Source organism: Poecilia reticulata, linkage group LG3, assembly GCF_000633615.1.
Source record: "Poecilia reticulata strain Guanapo linkage group LG3, Guppy_female_1.0+MT, whole genome shotgun sequence".
NCBI classification, from domain to species: Eukaryota; Metazoa; Chordata; class Actinopteri; order Cyprinodontiformes; family Poeciliidae; genus Poecilia; species Poecilia reticulata.
The window spans coordinates 6,692,084-6,714,415 of record NC_024333.1 but is presented as its reverse complement, the minus strand read 5'-3'; the positions used below and the strand labels follow the sequence as shown (position 1 = coordinate 6,714,415).

Here is a 22,332-nt window from a genome sequence, read left to right as displayed (position 1 = left end):
ACAATAAATGAGGTCAATGATGAGAAGGAGAAAACCGAAGCACAGGGGATTTTAAGATTTACATTAACGCATTTGTCAAAAAGCGGCGCTTCGAATATCAATATTAAAAAAACATGGAAAAGAGAATGGAATTAAATATCTGAGACTAACGGAGCTCAAATGACTCTTTTCACAGTGGAATAGATGGATGATGCGAAGACGGGAAGGGATGAAAACAAATGCCTAACGATGATACGAACAGTACGATGTAACTACAGCTGAGACCGATGGGATCGACTGGACTTGCAGCAATCAATTTCAAACAGCGGAGGTTTAACTAAAAACAAATGCAGGAAAAATGGTGCCGTTCTCAGGCAGACGTTAGAGAGACACGGTGAATAACAGCGACCACTAAATATTCTCTCACTGAGCCACTTCGCACGCTATATATGGATATTTACTATCAGGCGCCAAATGAAAGTATCATCTACACATCACAATCTGTCTTCTGTTTTCACATTCATTCTGCTACTTCCAACTCGTTATTTATTTATTTATTTATTTATTTATTTATTTATTTATTTATTTATTATATATATAGCCTGAATCTAAGCACTGTTTTTAAACACAGTGTTCCAAAACTTTCATTCAGTTTAGTTTATTTAGAGCAGGGGTGTCAAACTCATTTTCGTTTTGGCCCAAATCGAGATCATGAATGCTCTTAAAGGGCCGGTAGGGCCAGAATGTATTGAAAAGAAAAAACACGTTCATAAAACTGTAAAAATATCAGCAAATCCTTAAAATTAAATAATATTGAATATTTTGTGATTTTTTTTGCAGTAAAAATCAAAGCGTTTGCGGTACTAATTTGGAAATATTTGCGAATATTTATGACAATAAATGTGAACATTTTATAGAGATCAAGGACTATAATCTGATATTTAAGGCTGAGGCAGTGGCTTAGTACAAGTAAAACAGTTTTTCACTATTTTTGAGAAAAATCTGCAATAAACTCCCAATTATGCATTAGCGCAAAAAAAACAAAAGTGTCGGTGTTTGTTGATTATGGTGTGAATTTCCAAAATAATTCTCAAGAAACTGGAGGGTCAGATTGATATAATTTGGCAGAAAGCAGATTAAAAACTGCATTGATTTGACTGAAAACATGATATTCAAGCACACTTAATGTTTAGCCTAGAATCTAGAGGGCCACATAAACAGCTACGGCGGTCCGGATTTGGCCCACGGGCCTCAAGTTTGACGTGATTTAGAGCTAAATTGCAATAAATATTGTCTCAAGCGCAACGTAATCAGACTAATCCAGATATACTGAATATGGAGCATGGTGGCATACAACATGCATTCAGCTTCTATGCACCACAAACCTGGAACAAACTTCCAGTAAACTGCAAAACAACCGAAACACCAATTTAAATCAAGGCTAAAAACTCACTTGCTTAGAATGACCTTTGACTCATAGTAACTAGAACATTGACCAGTATATGTTTGATATGTTTGCTTGAATATTTTGATGACGGCATTTGACAAAAATTTAATGTTTATTGCTGTTTCATAAGTGGTTTCTGTATTATGTTAATTTTTAATTTTTTTTCAACTGACTTGTTCCTGAAAAGTGCTATACAAACAAACTTAACTATTGGCGGGAGGGGGGGTTATCAAAAGACATTGTCTGAGTCCTTACCTTGAGAGTTTTGGGTGCATATATATTTTTTGATCAAGGCATCTGTAGGTTGAGTGTAAAGGCTGAGAGCGTATTTGAGCGATTTCATGTCAGGGCTCTTTTCCAAGAAGGTTTTCTTCAGTCCATTCCCACCAGCATGGAAGTATTGCTGCAAGAAAAGATGAGACACGCCCATTATGCTAGGCTCTTCAAACGGAACGTAGCATTTTTTAAAAATAACTTCAAAAAGAAAACTTCTTCAGCTGTTTTGCACAGCAGCAAGTTGCAAATGGTCGATAAATAAGACAGGATTATATGGACAATGTGCATTTTTAAACTCAAGAAGCACACACACACACACCCACACGCACACACACACACCCACGCATACACACACGCACACGCACGCACACACACACACACACACACACACAAAACCCCCAAAAACATTAACAGCTACTTCGCTAGCTAATTACTAAGTATTTGAATCTGAAGCTGCTGCCTGGATGGCTGAAGTGCTTTCGGTGCTGATAAGCGTGGTGGCCGAGGATAAACAAAGCTTTGCTCTCTTTTGAAACGCTGCTCCCACTCCTACGTGTGAAAAGTGGGCAGACAGATGAAGTCAGACCTGATTAGGAAACAAAGTTTGGGAGAGAGAGAACATTCGAACTGGGAGACAGATCTGTGGGAACGCTCTGTGTTGTGATTTTGCTTTGAACAAGTAATTCTTTGTAAGAAAAAACAAAAACCTTTAATGTCAAATGTCAACTATTAAAGAAACATGAAGATGAAAGAGTGTTGCCATGTCCATGTTAAAGGTGGAGTGCTATGGGTTTTCCAGCCACAAAGTATCATTTTATAGTACACATGTTAACTGTATGTCATCTTAAAAATCCTGTATGAATCAAATATGGCTTAAAAGAAATTTGACATTGCAACTTAACACCTTAAAATTAGGTCTCTGTCTCTTTAAGAAAGTCCTGCTGTTTCCAACACTTTGTCATCACAACATTGTTCCTCTATTAACCCTTTAACGTTTTCACCAGCATTGTATTGAGAAGTAGCTCCTACAATGAGCTCAGTGGATGTGCAGCTGCACCAGATTTTTGCTAATTGCTACTGCTAGTCTGAAGGAGCCGAGTGAGGAAGTCTTGGGGCAGGGCTGCTCTGTGAGGCAGAAGATCCAAGGAGGAGCTGCATCCAGCTGAATGGTTGCCACTGGAGATTCAAGGACTTCTCCAACATGCATAAAATAATCCAGGCGACACTTTGGGCATGTTTGTAATGAGGGAATAACAATATAACTTAATGTAAAGCTCAAAAAAGTTGATTTTAAATAACACTGTCTCTTTAATACAAATACGAGTAAAAGAAGAAAGCGTGGCAAATAAAGGCGCACAAGCAACAGAGATAACAGCTGGAATCAATTCTTCAAGAACCACCAAACACAAACGTATCCAGGACACAGACTGTGACCGCCATGTTCCTGATGTGAAGGCTCCACTGAACAGGGTAAGAAACCTGTCACCTCTGGGTGAGAGGATTAGGAGAGAAACAGGGAGGATTGGTGCTCTGGTTCTGTTTTCAGTTGAAGGTAAATGTATCCATTTCCTTGAGAATCAAGTTTCCAGAGTTACAAAGAGTGAAAAAGCCAAGTTATTTAAGGTCCAGTGTGAAGTTTGCACAGTCAGTGACAATTCAGTGTCCGTGTCACCAGAATCCTGCTGTTTCTGCTTTGTTTTGTTTGTTTTTTTGCAGTTTTGGCTTCCCTAACTCCTCAGTAGAGCCACAAGCTGATTGCCTCCATGCCTCCCCAAACTGCTGACCATAAATCAAGTCAAAGGAGCTTCAACCAAGTGTTGGGTGACTGTAGTGTACAAAAAATTAATGTACTTTTCTGTAGGCTGACATTTTTATTTTGTAATGGGTTTTTTTGTCAAATTTTCGGACAAACTTAAATTTGAGGGTTTTTCCTTTGCTGAAAGTCACAATCATTAAAATGAACATTGAACTTGACATTTAAAACTCCGTGAGAAACGTACGCTGTGTACAAGTTTCACTTTTTTAGCTCAACTGAAATGAAATAAAATCAAAATTTATATTCTCATACACTGAAGTCCCACGTCTACCACAGGCTTAGGGCTCAGGGCAGCTCAGATGCTGGCAACCAGCATCTGAGCTGCATCTTCATCACACATGGCAACACCAGCCCAGGCAAGATGTCTGTAAATAATTTATCTCTTTTCCTGCTGTCCTGTCAGGGCTCGCATTATTCCAGCACAGTAGGAAGCGCTGTGTTCTTACCCATGAACGCCTCACGAGTCATAAAATAAGACCAACATGTTAACTACAAAATGATCTGATGTGCAAAGACGAGTCAGAGGTGGAGGGAAAACATGACTGAGGTTTTAATAGGACCTACGTTGATGCATGTTGGATTATTTCAAAAGATTTTTTTTTCTGCAGTGAGTTCATCGACTTGCTTGTCTGCTTGCATCATATAAATTTGACTTTTCTACTCTTCGGTGGTGCTATAAAGTTTCACTTGATTTGCTCAGAATGTCTCCACACCAACGCAGGTAAATCCTAAGGAGAACCAGCGTCTGTCTGCAGAAATCGTGCCTTCGTCTCTGAGCTGAGTTTCCCCCCCTTGCAATCTATTGCAGTTTTAACCAACGACGAAAAGCTGCTGTTTTATCACTGGCACAGGGGGGGGAAAAAAAATCATTTTAAAGATAAGCATTGCTACATATTGGAATACGTGTCATTTTTCCCAGCTGGGAACTGACATGGTTCTGCCTGTGGCTTTAAAGGCAGACAAGTCGCTGGCCTAAAATATCAACCTGCCTCTGGCAAAAACACAGACCAAAAAAAAACCACAACTCTGTTTTCTCTCCTTTTCATCCACTCTTTGCTTTTCATGCCAGACTTCTGTGAGTTGCTCCATCCACAGACACAAATTTTTTTTACTGAAAACTACAAATGTGGTCCCCAAAATTACAGCTTTAAAGCAACTTGCTTCTTGTGACAGGAAGTGATGTGATTCACTTTTTGGACCTGTCAAGCTGAGGTCCTGACTTGAATGTGATAGTTTGTGGAGGGAAGCTAAAGGTCACGGTGAGGGGAAGCAGGCCTCCTGACCTCAAAGCTGATCAGGTATAATCACAAGGGCTTAATCGCTGTGAAAGATTTATTTTATTGATCATCGGAGGAGGGGTTAAATGATTTTCGATTACATTTTTAATAAGATGTATATAAAAAGAACTAAAACATGTATTTACTGCTGCAGGAATATCTTCAAAAGTAGTAAAGTTTTGATGCAAGCCAGTGGTATGTGGTGGCCAATGTTAAGACAACTTATTCATTCATCATGGAGAAGGACTGGCAAGAAACTATTGAGGTATTGCTGATTGGCAACTATGTGACTTTGGGGCAGTACAAAGTGACACACTAAAACCCAATGAAATTGCTTATATTCCATCAACACCCACAGATATAAAATGGAGTGGTTAACACAGCCTTTTAATGCATGTAAGGGCTAAAAAAGTAAAAAAAAAATAAATAAAAAAAAACTCAATAAAAAATGTTGTGGTCAACCTGAAATAGCCGTTAAAGAGACGCACACGGACGTCCAGCCTTGGCTGTGATGGAGTTCAAAGTCGTGTCAGCGTTTCTCCACGACTCTCAGGTCACAGTTCAAAGAGGAGGATGAAGGAGGAATTATTGAGCCGTCGTTAAACGGGCCACATATAGAGCCTTTTATGAGTACATTCATTCATTTTACCCCCCATTAGTTTTTTTTTTTCAGGTTTAAAGGTCAGTCTGGATGAAATATTGCCAGTGACATAATCACTGAGAGAATGAAAGTGTGTGTGAGCGACTTGGTTTATGGTTTTATTTATTTTTTGGTTGTTGTTGATCCACCAAACCGAATATTTTCTGCTGATTTTTCATAAGGTTGGTCTCATTATACCGTAAAAATTCTGTGTGGTTTTGCAGCATATCTAAACGTCAATATTTACAACAGTTTTTTTGTGTGTTTTTTTTCAATGAATTGAATCCTTCCTATTTTGTGCTGGGTGCAGCGTCATATTGCATAATGCAGCCCCTGGAGATATTTATGTGATCAGATCGTTCTCGTTAATTTGCCAGAGCTCAGATACCGTTCTCATTTGGCGAGAAAAAAAAATAAAGAGACCCACCGACGTGACTGATCTAAACCTGCAGGTAGTTTCTATGGTGACGGTAAAAATCAATTAGTTTTTATGATGCAGCGAGTACTTCACCACAGCTTTCTTTTTTATCTCTATAGAGCTGAGCCTTCAATCTGCCTTCCACCCAATGTTGCAATTGCTTTTTTTTTTTTTTTCCCCATTATTAGAAGGTGCGGAGATCCGTCACTGTGAAGGTTTTTATTACATCCTTTAGATGGATGTATTCATATAGGACCCGAGGCTCTACATAAACATTAACTGCTTCTTGCATCTGTAATTCTGATTGACTCATTTGCAAACTTTTTTGTTTATTTTGCATCTACTTTGCTGCTTTTTAAAGGTCATCTTCAGACTTTCAGTGCCATCTTTTTCCTTTTAAGTCAGCAGAAAACTTACCTTGATTGTGGGAAGCACAAGGTCCATGGCGGCACATTGGCGAGGCGTCAGACTTCTGGTGTCCTCTCGGATGACGTGCTCCTGGAGGGACACCGAAGTGAGCAGAGCAGCGAGGAGGAAAACATCACATTCATACACTCTCAGCTTCGAGATGCTTACCCCTGTAATGGTAATAACTATCATTTACGCCGCAGAGTGATAAACGTCACCCCTCGCCATCTTACATCAGAGTGCTAAAAATCTATTTTAATCATGAAAAATGTTTTCGTCGATTCTAATTGGAGCTTTCCTGACCTCCGAATTGACTGCAGTAAATAAGTTCTGGCACCACTTTATTTCCCAGGTGTCGGTACTCCTTACGCTGCACAACCACCAGAATGCGATAAATGTTTTATGAAATAGGAGGACAGAGAAACAGAAGCACTGAAGTAATCGCTGCCACGGTCCTCGGCCAAATTTTTAGCCAAAGAATACGGACAGTCCATAAAGTTTTGCATGAGACCGACTGAATGTTAGAGAAAAATCAATATCAATTTAAAAGATACACATTCAGGGCGCGATGATTTGGTCTCTCACCCCTCAGGAGAAAAATATATATATGTATACAGTATATATATATATGCTTGTAAAACCAAGCTTATATGCATACAAATCTCACTTTGCAGTTTTGATTGACTATAAGAGATGATTTGAACGCATCATTGCTAAAACACAATTTTATTCTCCAATAGGTGTCAAGGAATCAGTGCAAAAGTAGATCTAATTCCACAAAACAATGCATTACAAACAGCAAATCTCAAGAGATGAACCAATCTGTCAACTAGAGATTGAAACCAGACGCTTTACACTGATGGGTGATCTGCAGGCACAAAGGAGAAAAAACATATTCATATTCACTGAACACAACTAAGACCTCCCACCAGGTTCTCTAAACGCATCACGCCATTTCATGCTGCTTTTGGAGAGAAACAAAAATTTGATAAAAATGCATATTCTTGATGCATAAGTGGGTATTCATCAAAGAAAAAATTACAAGATTATCCGAATTTGAGTCAATGTGTCTATTCTTGATGAAACATTTAGTTGGTTGTAGGGTGAAACATATGAGGGTTCTCAGTTTTAATGCATTTGTTAAATGGAAAATAGAAGTTCAGATTTTTCCAGATATAGAACTGCTGATTATTGATCAGAACAGATGAAGGAAAAACTGACCAGTACCCGTCTATGGCCAATTGACTGGTGCATTCAAGAAACTGCTCCTCATTTCCTATTTTAATGTTAATAATTATGCTTCTATATCTCTCTCTCTCTCTCTCTCTCTCTCTCTCTCTCTCTCTCTCTCTCTCTCTCTCTCTCTCTCTCTCTCTCTCTCTCTCTCTCTCTCTCTCTCTATATATATATATCTTTGCTGCAGTTGCTTTACAGTAAAATCCAAATCCATAATAACTGAGATGTTGCCGGGCAACATCATCCATGTCAGGTCCATGATACATGATGGTTGAATGTGTGCATAAGCAGTTAAAATGCAGCTTCGACCCGAGGTCAAACATGAGCTTTGAATTATGAACTGTCTGAATGGTGAAACATTCAAACATCTGTTACAGGATCATTACTGGATTACCTTCAGTTTGGACAGCTGTCCCAGGTCCTTGGCAGCACTAAAGATCATCTGAGCTCCTTGTTGCTGAACACACAAACATGTTTTTATGAGCACATGAAAGAATAAAGTCACATGAGACTGATTTGGTGAACAGACTAAGAAAGGCAAGAGAGGAACACAAAATCTATATCAATGAATGAAATGCTTGAATTTTAAAGTAGCGCTGGTAATTCAGTAACTTCAAATGGCAAAATAAGAAGCAAAGGCGACACAAAAGCATCAGAACCAGAAATCACAGAAACACGAATATAAACTGATATTTTTTTATCCTTAAATAGGAATTATTAGCTATGAAAGGAAAATCTCAGGTTAGCGAATCCACAATGTTCCATTGCTGTATAAAGTTATTTTAGGTCATGTTATTATCCATTAAAATTATAATGTTTTGCCTTAAGTCAAGCATATCTGTTTGTAAATCTTATGCTCCATAATGGTTAAATTCTAACAAGATTCATTTCTTCTTCTTTAAAAAAAAAAGAAAAAAAAAAGTCCTAATTACACATTTTATTTAGAATTTAACTGAAGATGTTGCTTCAAGCTACCGTCACAGTCTGTGTTCACGTGGTGTAGCAGAACTTGGTCTGGTTGCTGTGTTTATATGAGCGCTATCATAAAAACAGATATGAATTCTGTTGATGAACGACTCATTGTAAGACCTGTAGCTGCAATTTTTACTGAGTTGGAGAAAAAATTGTGGACTCCGTGCAGATATAACCATTTTAGCAACAGTGCTAACGTGAAAGTCAAACATGGTAGTGAGTCAAACTTCTAAAACCCAGCGGTGTTGCCGATAAATAAGATTTAAAAGGTGATCGACTCACACTCTGGTCACTAAGCGGAGGAAGAACGATTGTTCTCTCGATGGTGTTCAGAACTATTTTCCAGAGCTCTTTGAGGACTCTCTTCAGCACGGTCTTCTCACAGATCTTGGCGAACAACATCAAACTGGGAAGTAACAGAAAGAAAGGGATCAGGTCAACACTTTCAGCACGTGTCTTAACCAGATCTAACACAGCTGAAGGCTTCCCGTAATGATGTCTTAATGTATAATATTCATAAAAAATGAAAACACCTGTGACTGAGAATAAAAGCTGGGGCTTTGGGCTTTAATCTCGCCCCTTTGTGCGAGCAGGGTCTCAGAATCGGCAGGAAGGATTTTCTATTTCCATATCATTAAGAGGATTTCTCATAATACCCCATTGGCCTCTATGTTGCTTTGATAAATGGAGGAGAATGATTCTTCAAGCTCAGCTTTGGCACTTTTTTTTTCTTCTTTTAAGATTGCATTTTAAGAAAACGCTAGGAGTAAATACAGCCCTAAGAGCTGAATTGATAGACTTCCTCATTAGAATATCTCCCTTTCTTTAGAGACGTTTTCTCTTTCCAACGGCACGAATCGACAAGTATCACAAGTATCGCTCAAGTATCACATTATGACAACTGACAGGTAGAGCGATATGTTAATGTGTTAGAAGGAGACGGGGAAGACAGCAAGCCAGCAAAGGTTCTTTGATGTTTTCAGTGACTGGGAAGCTGTGTGTGTTATTGAGACATGTACCAATTACCTAAGCAATGTTTCAGACCATGTGGCTTGGGACTCTGTTAACTAGGGCAACCTGCCCAAGCAGGAATGGTTTGAGAAGCAAAACAGTAAAATTAAGGTGTTGACTAAAGGCTCCCACATATTTCATCCAAAGTTGAACAGCTGACGTGCAGTCACATGCTCTGGGGATGTTGGGGACTTTTGCAGACAACTTTTATACAACCAGCTGTGGGACAACAGCGTTCCCCGTCAACAACAATGTTACAATTTCCATCCAGGAGTTGTTAACCATTTACCAGTCTTATTATACAAGTTTAGTGAAGAATCAAAAGTATCAGTCCTCAAAAGTATCCATGTCTCCTGCGGATACAAAAACCGGATACTGGAAGCAGGCTGGTTAAAGCAAAAAATACCAAATTTACCGTCAGAGCACATTTGCAACAATTGTCTGACCAATCACACAACACTTTGCACAGAGCTCCTTCGAAACAGTTTGACCCGGGGCTGATGTCGAGTTTGGCAGGCATGTGCTTTTCTGCAAACAAAATGACGCAATTTTTGTCACGCGTCTACATCAATGAGAACCAATTTCGACATGTCATGTAAATTACATGGGTGTCTTTAGCCTCCAAATTTGCCAAATCTCCATCTATCTGAGCACTAATGGTGGCTCTACTTAAGAAAATAGAGCACTTAAGATACCTTCTGCTAACATTTTAGAGCCAGAGACCACAGCTTCAGGGTTGTTTGACAAACAGGGTGATCATCATTGTATGTTATCAGTAACAAGCAAATCCACCTTCACTGCGTCTTGCTCAAGATTGTGACAAAAAAAAATCATTCTTTGGCTACTCTAGATTAATTTGCCAGAGAACATGCAAGTTGACAAATAAAACCCCTACTACAGTTTCTATCATTATGCCTTCACCAGGTACTCACTTCTTATCCAGAAGGTCCATAAGAGGCCGTAAGACAGTTTCTGCATCCATGGCAGGATTGCTCCCTTTAATTGGCCCTTTCATCTGGACCAGCTCCTGGTTCATCTGCTTCACACAGTCCTCGATTACAGGTTTAAAGCTGTGCATACAACAAGAGTTTTTTTTTTATTATTTTTTTTATAGCTTTATCTTTGTCTCCGTTGAAGCAGTCGATGTTTGAGTAGGTGCTTTCTGAGTCCTGCTGTTCCCATTAGCTCAACAAAAGAGGTTTTCAGAGAAGAGGCGTCTTTTCTTCACGCTGAAATATTTCGCGACTTGCTGTGCTCACAAAGCATAAGCTTGAGTCAATTACATTTTGAGAGTGACAATGAAAAAGCACGCTCATGGCGTAATTTCCCTTCATTGGGACAAAAAATATGGATGCATCGACCGACCATAAAGGATTTGTTACAGACTCGCACACGTGGAGTTTTGAGTCACACCAGTACCCACCTGGAGCCAAACACCCCGCTGAGCTCATCCAGGACTGTGTTGAGTTTATTCTGCAGCTCCTTTAGCAGATCACTGGCCTCTGCATCCAGCTGTCAGTGCAGAGAGAGAGACAGACAGTCACTACATCTACGCACTCCACATAGTAGTCCACACTTACTAGAGCCCTGTGTCTCAGGAGGATGCCTCTATTGTGATGGGGTTGCTTTAGGGGGAGTGGAGGGAGGTGCTCGCCGGTGACTCCTCGCTCCTTCTGCCTCCCATTGTATTCGGAATACCAATACACAGCTCACCTAAGAGCGCTGTAATTAGGACAACTTGCCGAGTCATAAAACATGGTGACAACAGCGAGGGAGCTAGCTACAGGGACCGCTACATGACTTATAACTCACTATGTCTTGGTGAATACAGAAAAACCAAAAAGTCAATTGCATTGAGGTGTAGTGAGGTGTAATATGGATGTAATGAAGGGCAGTGAACAGTTAGCTACCATTTAAACACAGAACAAAACTGAGCTCAGAGTATGTTTTAAATAAGCTGACAGTAAAAATGTTACCAAAATTTCAACAAATTATTCGAATGCCCATGCATGGCATGTCCAGGATACATATGCCCACCGGCCACTTTATCAGGCGAACTGCTTGCAAATACAGTGATTTAGTCAATGACATGGCAGCAACTCGAAGCATTTAGACCTCTACGTTTGTTGATGGAGACTTGTTGATATTCACAGTGAGCATCAGAAGGGAGGAAGAAAAGGAAATTGAAGTGACTTTGAACATGGTGTTGATTTTGGTGCCAGATTAATTGGTCTGGAGTATTTCAGAAACTACTGATCTACTGCAGAGTACATATCCATCTCTCAGGAAATGATCCAAGAAAGAAGAAATAGCCATTAAATGGGAGTTATGTAGACAAGAAGGTCTTGCTGATATAAGAGGAGAATGGTTAGACTGGTTTGAGATTATAGAAAGGCAACACGAGCTCAAATAACCACCAAAGTAGTACGATCTCTAAATGTACAACATAGAGGCACTTAAGGGACATTAGGGCTATTACATCAGCAGTAGAGTGCATGCGGTGCCACTACTGTCAGCTAAGAACAAGAAAGTCAAAGAACCATTTTCAAATGCTCACCAAACTGGGACAGTGACAGATTTGTAAAAACCTTGACAAGTGTGAGGTACACAATCTACAGTGGACCCTTGGTATTTGCAAGGTTTAGGGTCAGCAGTACAGGAATAATTGAGGCTCCCTCTAAAAACACATATAACTAAATGCTTTAATAGTACAAACACCAAATATACCTTTACATGCATTGACACATCCAGTGGAAAGCATCTCGGCACTAAAAGCTAACATCCGCAGAGAATATCCGTAGCCTCACTCTGCTCTTAGGGTCACAGCCAATCGAGGAAAATTCGGTGTTTTCCAAAAGGACATCAAGTATTTCTCACAAATATTAGGTAAGCACTATGAAGAAAAACATTTCCATGAATAACTTATAGCTGCATTTCACAGAAAAATCTGCAAATAGGTGAGTCTCTAAATATACTAAACCACAAATAGGCAGGGCTCCTAGGTATTGTGACTGACCATGTCCATTCATTTATCATTACAATGTACCCAATCTTCAGATGGCTTCTTCCAGCAGGATAATGCACCATGGTCCAAAGTTAGAATAACAAAATTAGTATGATTTTTATTTCCTTTTATTTTGGGGTTTTTATGATGTAAAGCACTTTGAACTGCCTTGTTGCTGAAATGTTATGCACAAATAAACTAGAGTGACTTCAAACCGGTTTCTTGAACTTGAAAATGACTTCACTGTACTCCAAGGTCTCTAAGGTCACCAAATCTCAATGTAATAAGAAACTCTGGGATGCAGCAGTATAGAAAAGAGCATGGACCTTACCACAGGGCCCGCCTTTCATTGGCTAATGCCCATTTTACGTCACAGCGCAGCTATCACGTGGGTTACTGGCTCACAAACTCATGCTCAACTCAACTCAACACATTGTGGACTACCAGACCGACAGAAAGTTTTTGCGTCAGGACTCGAAAGAAAATGGTTTTCCGTCAGTGGGGTATCTGTACAGGCGATGTCAGGTGTCCTGATCGTGTTTGTGGAACTAAAATTCACAGATTTCCAAAATCTGAAACGGAAAGCCTTGCTTGGATTAACGCTTGTGCACGACCGCATTTGCAGCTCAACTGTCATAGGATCAATAAGAATAACGTGTCTGCTGGCGTAAGTATTATTGCTTTGCTTTCTTTGTGTTTAGTGAATGAAAAAAAATAGTCAATAATAAACACATCCATTATGAAAACCTTTTAGCTAAGTACAGCATAATGGCAGTACCGATACAACTTCTACATCCTGAAGCCTGTCTGTTACTGCCTTACGTTAGCTGAACAGATCAATATGCAATGTGTACTGTATCTGACATACATTAAAGATTTTATTTAATCTGAAAAGGACATGAAGTCACGTGGGATTTTCGAGGGGCGTTTCTGGGTGGAGCTTGGTAAGGTCCATTATCTATCTACAGCACCTGGATGATGCCATCATGACACCAAGTTGAATCGACGCCACAAACGACGTAAGACAGTTGTGTATGAAACAGAGTACCAACCTGGTACCAGCTGGACGTACCTATAAAGTGGCCGGTGAACATATGTGAGCATATGTACATGATGGATGCCCCCACAAGTGTTCAGGTTTGTCTTCATTTGGCATTTGGGCTTTATGCCGAGAGGATTAAACACGTGAATGTATTTGTGCTCAATATGAGGTAAAAGCACAGCGCCGCATGCATGACCAGCACATCGGAGCAGATAAGCTCAGCCATGAAGTCGCTCATCTCACACACTCCTAATGGCAAATGACTCAGCTGGGAAGCGCGTATGTAAGACCTATGTTTTCATAGACATTGTGATTCTGCACACATGCCTCTATCTGCACCGTGAACAAGACATATTCATACCTCTGTAAATGTGTGATGTTTTTCTGTCGCATGGAAAATTGACTATTGAGGTTAGGCTGTTACTTCACTGGCTGAGTAATGCATAACATCTTTTCAAGTGATAGCAAAAACAAAAAAACTAAAGGAAACAGAAAAAAAAAGAAAATCTATCACTTGCCTTCTCCAGTTTGAGCTATAATATTTATTTTGGTGGCTTAAGAAACTGTGATTTTCAACTTGATGTTTTTTTTTCTCTCTGTCACAATGTGTCTTCAATGCTACCAAATAACAGCCAATTATGACATAAACCAAATCCCCTCTAAACTCCTTTGGAGATGCTCTAATTGTGGAGTGCTATTTCACCAGACGACAGCCTCTATAGGATGGAAATGTCAGCCAGCTGAAAGACTTTTTTGGCAGCTACAGGTGGGGGGATGGGCGGGGCTGCAATACCACACTCCAAACAGCCAGAAAAAAACCCCTCTGGCTCCCGAATAAAAAGAATCAAAATAATAGATTTTGTGGCGCTACTTTAGAAATATTTGTAAAGAATTTTTATGATATTCATGATAATAAATGTGAATTTTTATTAATCGCCATATCGGTCATGGACTATAGCTTGACATCAGGTAAGGCTGAGGGAGCAGTCACTTAAAAACCAGGAAAAATTTTTGGTTTTGTATATTTGTGAAAAACTAGAGGGATTAATTGATGTAATTTGGAGTCCAGAGGGCCACATAAAATGCTGTGGCGGACCAGATTTGGTCCACGGGCCTCGAGTTTGACACATGTGTTTTCAAAAGACATGCAGATACAGCTTAGTGCACTCATCTCTCCACATGATTGTATCTCAGATATAATGTAGAGCATCAGAAAAAGAGCATGATGACTGATTACCGTATTTTCCGCACTATAAGGCGCACCTAAAAACCTTCAATTTCCTCAAAAGCCGACAGTGCGCCTTATAATCCGGTGCGCCTTATATATGAACCAATATTGAGCCACAACAGGTCTAGCAACTACGGTAAGCAGCCGCCGACTTCATTTTTGCCTCTAGAAGAAGCGCGTGGTGCATGCTGGGATAGTTGTCAGAACGCTGGTTTGTAATCTATTAATAAAGTTTGACTGACCTACATACCTACCGACCGTCTAGAATCAGGTCGTCTGCAGGTCATTTAGCACCACGTTCTCCACGAACATACTGTGCGCGAACGGAGAAGGGTGACCATCGTCCGGCCACGCYCCGGCCCAGTCGCGGAAGGCTCTCCTCGTCGACTGGAGTCGGACTGTTTTGTTGACATTCACTTTAAGTGCAGCTCCATCTAGTGGATGCATAACGTAACTCCAGCCTCTACTGTAGCGTCTATTCTATGCGCCTTATAATCCAGTGCGCCTCATAGTGCGAAAAATATGGTATACTTTAAACAGAATCTAATCTATCCTAAAAAGAAATTGCTAGTATCTTTATCTAATTAAAATTAAATCTTTATTAAAAGTTTAACCACCAAAAGTTTGTGCTCATCTTTTCCCAATCGCATCTTCTGACTGTCGAATAGAAAGCAGAAATGAAAACACGACTATAAGCAACTTCTCAGAGGAGTCAGATACGGGAAATCAGCTATTTTAACGATATACGCAAATAAAATTTCTTGAACGTCATCTCTTGCATCGAGTTACGTAAGCACCGACCTTTCTTGATGAATAAAAAAAAAATCCCTGCTCATTATAAATAATATGAGGAAAACATCCTGTTTGGAATGCATGGAACACCTGGCTTCTCCATGGTAGCTGCTTTCCATCGACACTGACTGGCATGCAGGGCTCTCTGGAGTGCACACACACACTCCCCTGGCTGACAGCCTATCAGCTGCTGCCCAGCTTCACTTCGCTTTCCCTGTTTCAACAGTCCAATATCTACTCACTGGCAGGTTGTTATTCCGTCGCACGGATGACTCAAAGCGACTCTCCAGAGCCGAGTAAAGAAAGATTTTGCAAACTGCCATTTCATTGAGGACGGACGGGAGAAGCACATCAGCAAACAGCGGGGACGCCCCAAAATAAAGTCCGATGCTAATCTAGGGAGATCAGTCGCTGATGAATCCATTGCGCGAGATTATTGTAAATCTCTGTCGTTGGCAGCGATTTGATAACGGCTCTGGGTAATTACACTGGCGCTCTTACATCTGCGAGTTCATTACTGATGAAAAAAGAAAAAAAAAAAAGAAAGAAAGAAAACGATTCTGTGACCAATAGTGAAATTTACAAGGAGCAAACCATTGAGAAACTTACATCTGAAAAGAGCAAACTCACAAGCAGGGTTAGCAACATTTGCTTTGCGGTTCTTAGTTGTAAGTTAAGAGTTCAAAATGTGACTTTTAGAAGGTGAAATTAACTTTTGTGGAGTCAATATTCTTTAAATAAATACAAAATAATGAGAGCTTATGAGGGATCTATGGTTAGATCTGCAAACACTTCGATTGTTAACTAGAAAGAAATTTCAGGTTGTACCATTTCCCTACCAGAAATCGTAATTATTACTTTTCGTTTTTTTTTTTTTTAAGTTACTTTAAATGTTTTTATCCAGTATTGCTAAAAGCATAATATTATCAATATGCATTTTAAAACAATGGCATGTGAGCAATCCGGGGTAAGATCTCCAAACAATTAGATTAAGTGGAAATAAGTCCTGATTTATCCCTTACCAGAAGTGGCATTCTTGTTATAGTCATTTTTACATTTTCATTGTTTCTATTCCATTAATCTATCCAGGATCGATCAAACCTAGTTAATATGCGTTTGAAAATAATGCCGTCTGAGTGATCTGGGGTTAGATCTGCAAAACAGCAGCTCGTCTGCAGAGGGCACATCTGGGGAAGTTTGTGTGTGTAAACACAGTCGTCTCCCTCCCACCTCACAAGAAAAAAAAAAAAACTGTCTAAAGCTCTTGTGCCTGCAGCTCGGATAAAGAACAAGGAGGAACAAAAACCACAGCCATCAACTCGTTGAGCCTACTACTTCCCTTTCTTTTTTTTAACGGCGTAGAGAGGGGGAAACAACATTTAAAAATAACCAGCATAGTCAGGAAAGTGGCAGAGGGGTAAAAAAAAACAAAAAAAAAACAAGAAGAGGAAAAAAAGCAGAAAGCTTAAAATAACGATGGGATCCAATGATTTGAGCCGGTATCTCCAGAGAGCAGGGGATGGCGAGCTTAAGCAGCCTGTCCAGAAGGGTGATGGGTAATTTCAGCTCCGTATGCTCTGTGGCACATGCTTACTGGTGGAGTGTGAAAGGCATAGGAGCGTGAGGGGTGGCAAGGGGGTCGGGTGTGGTGGAGTGCTTAGTTGTAATATTTTGGTAAATGGCGAGAAGGGCTGTTGATGAGTCCTATTGCACACACCTTACAGAAGGAGACAACCCCCTCCTCCTGGAGACAGAGAGAGAGAGCACAGGAAGGAAACGGAGGGGAACAGAGGACACAACGACAGGAGACAAAATGCAAGGCGAGACAGGTGTTAGAAACTACAGAGACACATGCAGCTGAAGTTGTAAGAGATTGTGGGGACGGCAGGGCGAGATTTTAGGTTAGAAGCACCGACAGATTGGCAACGGGGTAACGAGAGGGGAGCAGAAAAGATCACCCAGATTTAAAATGCAACACAGAATTTAGAGATTTAGCAAAACACTTACTAACAAGGTGGACGGATAGAAGATATAAACACAGGGTTAGTGGTGGGAAGGTAGTTTCGGGGACACTCAGACCCACAGCCACATGGATATTTTGCAAATATGTTTGTGACAATATTTAGTGAGGAAAAACTGAGATTTGAAAATTTGTAACAAAAGATTTTCTTCAGTTTTCTCTCTCTCTCTATTTTAAGGATTTACATGTAAACTAGGGTTGCCAACTTTTAGTTATTTATTTATTTTAAACCAGAGACACACTCTAGCATAAGCCTGTCCCAATAATCAATAAATCAATTAATTGCATGATAAATTCAAACAAACTCATTAACTTCCATTGGCATGATTTATTGTTGATTTGTTTCTCTTTTTCTACTAAAAACTGGTAAAGTGATAAAAGTCTCCAGTTTGGTGCTTTGGTCTCAACTGGTCCTTATTTGAAGGACAATTTTGTTTACAAAGACTTCAAAATTAATTTTATTTGTTGTTTTGTTAATTTATTGTGGATATTTAAAATGCCTTTGGGTTACAGTGCTAAATGTTCATTAAAATCTAAGGTTTACTGATCTTTTAGCATATGTTCTTGCATTATTATTTTGCCATTACCGTTATGTTTCTTGAAAATGGTCTCAAAACAACATTATCATTTATCGCAAGAACGTCTGGAACAATTTATTGTCCAGCAAAGTTTGTCATTGTGACAGGCCTACAGCAGCCAAAAGCACAACACAAAGTAAACTGGGTTAAGTTCAGTTCAATTCAGAAATACTTTATAATCCAAAGTGATTTAGAGTGAGGAGTAAGTCGTACAAAATGTCTTCACCATCAGTTGATGAACAGGGCGCTCAGGGTTGTTCATTTTGTTCTCCATTTTGAAACACGCAATCATCATCTCCCCAAAACCGAGCCATCAGCAGGGACACAACAAGGAAATAATTATTCAAATCACAATGATGATTTAATTATTATATGTTTAATTTGTGCTCTGTTCTTTCTCTTTTTTTAATGCTAATCAAAAAAAAAAAAAAAAGAAAGGCTAATCAAAAACTCCTGACAGTGAGCATCACTGCAGACAGGTTTATCCCGTTGACTTTTTTTTTTGCTTCCGATTGTAGATGGATGGACTTGTTTTGAACAATCAAATAGTAATTTGTCTTTATCAGACATATTTATCTGCAATGTTTCTGACAGGAATCATGTACTGATCTTCATATTTGGCATAAAACAGAGACATTCTAAGTAGCCGCATGTCAGATCTGGAATCTGTAAGAGAGCCGCCAGGATAAAAAAAAACAGCTTTCAACACATGGGGCAAATACGAGACGGAATCAGTCGCTCCTTTATGCAGGACATCCAGGCAACGACAAGAGAGCTGGCAACCCTAGTGTGGCGTGAATGTCCAGGAAATATTAGAAACAACGAATGAATTCTGGCCTTTCTAATGCCAACGTTGGCACCGCCAGCTGCTACGACAGAGATTTGACTTTTTTTTTTTTTTTTTACAGGAATCCTCTGGAGCATTTAGGCAGATTTATTTATTTACTTTAAAAACATGTAGAAAAATTATTTGTAAAATATCCAGAGCAGTGTAGCTGGGGCTTTGAGGAAGCTAAGAGACAGAGGAGAAAACATCTCAGAGGAGATTATTAAGCACAGAACTAACAGACGAATATCGGGACATCAAGGATGTCTTGAATCAATTTTAATGACACGCAATAAAAAATAAGCACTTGCAAGTTAATGAAAATCAGCATCGCAGATGTGGATCTCAGATTGGCTGGTTAAAATGTTTCCAAGTGAAGCACTTCTCAAGACATCCCATCAGCTCCAGAGGTGCTACACTAAGCCAGACGCTGCTGTCGGATATGGAGCAACTTCAAAATACAGAACAGAAAACATTTGCAAGCAACACTTGTAAATGCACAGACCTGCTTCCCACCCATGGACTCAAACATCTTCTCCAGCTGGACTCGAAGTTGCTGGATGTTGTTGAGAATTATGCACGGCTGCAAAACAGTCAAAATGAAAGTGATTAGATTTTTCTTTCAAGTTTAATGCCACTCCGCCGTCCAGCTGTTTGACAGCTGTTGTGATTGTATTGTTATAGTCTGAGAGCCCATGATTAGCCAATATAACTGGAAACACAAGAAGAATGATAATTTAAAAAAAAAAAAGTGTCAAAAGAGAAATGATAGGGGCAACCACCGTGAAATCCATCAGCGTTCACGTCGTGACACATCATCTATACAAAGAAGTAAAGTCTGTGCTCAAAAAGTCAGCTGGGAAATGCAATACATAACACAACGAGGAGAGAAATGTCTGCACTGAATGTGTCAGACGTTATCGATTTCTCTGCTCCACAACAAGTTTAACAGATGACAGACATTAATCACGCCACTTTTTACAGACACCCAGAGTAAATCTGGAGACTCTCGACGACTCGTATGTTATGTGAGTCGTCTGCTCACGAGAAAACACAACAGAAGGCAATACGAAATGTCTTAATTAATATTTCAGTAATGAATATTACTAATACTATAATCCCTGGCCCCACAGGAAAAGAATGACTGGTGTCTTTCAAACCTCCCCACAGCAGCCAACAGTGTCTCTGCAGCTGATGGATTACTCTCCATTAGATTTATGAGCATATACCTGTGTGGAAATGATTAGATATTCTAAACCTAAGTAAGACTTTGGAGCAGTACTTTAGCATAATTCAAGTGATCTAAAAGCAAACCTGACATCTGTATTTTCTTTTTGGATAGAGAAACGATTCCAGTGCTAGATAATGTCAACGTTCACATACAGATATCAATATCTGTATAGGTCCTGATACTGAAAAAAAAAAATTCTAGCTTGGCTATCGGTGGCAATGTGCCCAATCCATAAGGACAGATTTACTCTTACAACAAACTATTTTCTTGTAAGTTTCAGTTTCTTTATTATTTATTTTGCACTAGCTTTCATAGTCCCAATGAATTAAAGTTGTGTTGTTTTCACGTGTTTGATCAAGCTTGTGAAGCTATTGGTGTATTTAAGTGTACATTTATGTCTGGTTTTAAAAAGAAGCATTTCAAGTCATTTCAGCACTGTTTTTCTGTATCAGATCGGTATGGGCCGATACTAAACCTCAGATATAGATATCGGTATCGGAACTGGAAAAAAGTGGATTGGTGTATCCCTGGCCCACAGAGTGATTATTTTATCTTCTGGGTCATAAACAAGAACAAGCAGACAATGCACAGAAATACATTACAGATCATGCAATGCTTCGCAAAAACATTCAGAACTTAAAGATTTGCAAAAACCACAAACTAGAATTTATTTTTCATAGACGTTTCTTATAAACCAACACAAATCAGGGGTATGTCTCTAACACTTTTCCGTGCTGAAAGACTGAAAGGTCTGTCCATCTTTTGCAAAGCAAATCAAGGTCAGTCAAATTGGACGGAGAGCGTCTGTGGAGATCAATTTTAAAATCTTGTCATTATTTCTGAAACGTATTTAAATTTGACAAGGTAGTTTCACAACAAAATATGTATTTAATTCAATCCTTTCACTTGGGTCCACACTTTTTAACAGAATTGTTCCATTTGAGTTGAAAAGCTCCCCTTGAATTACTACTGGCCTCTAATTAATCCCCTCATCAAGTGGCTGGCCAGCTTAGTTTTACAGCTATGTTTTTTTTTTTTTGGTTTGTTAGCAGTCGTGCCCTCTTTATTTTTTAGTTTGATGAGAGATTTTAAAGAGATTTCCAAATATCGGAATATTTGTAATCGAACCCTGATTTAAGTTTCTCCACAACTTTTTCTATTAAATCTCAAAGTCTGCCACAAAACAGCAGCATTTTTATTGAGCTTAAATTATGCAAAGATGGACTCAGTGTACTCATTATATGAGGTCTGGAGGACAGAAAGTTGCACCGGATTTAAAACATAGTTAAAAATCGTTATACTTTTAGCAACGTGTAGCTAAAAACTGCTATGCTTAGCTAAACATAGCTATGTTGTTAGAAATGTTTAGCTAAAAACATAGCTAAAAATAGCTCAACATTGCTGTATTTAGCTATTTTGTATTAAAAGTAGCTAAAAAACATTAAAATTTTCAAAAAGGTTATTAGACCTTCAGAAACATGCATTTTTTTCTTCTGCTTCACAGCGACATGCTCCTTTGGCACTTAAAATCCTACTGAAACACACTGAAGTTTATGATTATTAAGTGACAAAACGCGTGAGTGAATACCTTTCCCTGGCCCCACAGCGGGGTTAATTGGATACAAACACAACAGTCCGCTCACATCTCAGTTCCTTTATTTTTCCCATCATCTGTCACTGTAGTCCTGTCAAGGGAAGACACGCCTTGCTTTCTTCTCTGGGACAGTCGTAATGAGACCGTCAGCACTGTAACGAAACATCTGCTCCCTCGCCTGTTATCTCTCCTTTCAGCTTCAAAATCCAATGTGAATAATTAGGCCACTCACAAAGCTGTGTGTTTAGCCATCCGTCACTTTAAACAATAGGCCGAGAAAATACCAATGACTCGTCCTCGTCAGCCACGGGTGAGAAATGAGTTGTTTCATTTGCGTTAATAGAGACGATGTTAACGGCTTTAAGGAAGAAATACTGCAAAGCTCTGCACAAAGAGTCATACTTAAAAACACTTTTATAGTCTCCATGCCAACTAATACTGGACACTGAATATGGAAAACTATTTTTTTCTCATATGTGTGTGTGTGTGCGCGTGTGTGTGTGTGTGTGTGTGTGTGTGTGTGTGTGTGTGTGTGTG

The 22,332-nt window shown here is 39.4% G+C and overlaps 1 protein-coding gene across 3 annotated transcripts in view; it reads right to left on the bottom strand.

Annotated features, from left to right (window-relative positions):
- unc13c (unc-13 homolog C (C. elegans)) overlaps positions 1 to 22,332 on the bottom strand; it is a 168,279-nt gene that overhangs the window by 9,855 nt on the left and 136,092 nt on the right. For 2 of the 3 annotated variants that reach the window (XM_008404760.2, XM_008404759.2), the window contains 8 exons: positions 19,476 to 19,553; positions 17,264 to 17,290; positions 10,904 to 10,992; positions 10,413 to 10,550; positions 8,752 to 8,875; positions 7,892 to 7,954; positions 6,271 to 6,351; positions 1,682 to 1,829 (listed from right to left, as the gene is read on the bottom strand). In XM_008404760.2, coding sequence (XP_008402982.1) covers positions 1,682 to 1,829; positions 6,271 to 6,351; positions 7,892 to 7,954; positions 8,752 to 8,875; positions 10,413 to 10,550; positions 10,904 to 10,992; positions 17,264 to 17,290; positions 19,476 to 19,553 — 748 coding nt within the window. The remainder of the gene's footprint in view (positions 1 to 1,681; positions 1,830 to 6,270; positions 6,352 to 7,891; positions 7,955 to 8,751; positions 8,876 to 10,412; positions 10,551 to 10,903; positions 10,993 to 17,263; positions 17,291 to 19,475; positions 19,554 to 22,332) is intronic. The other variant, XM_008404761.2, reaches the window with a different exon arrangement.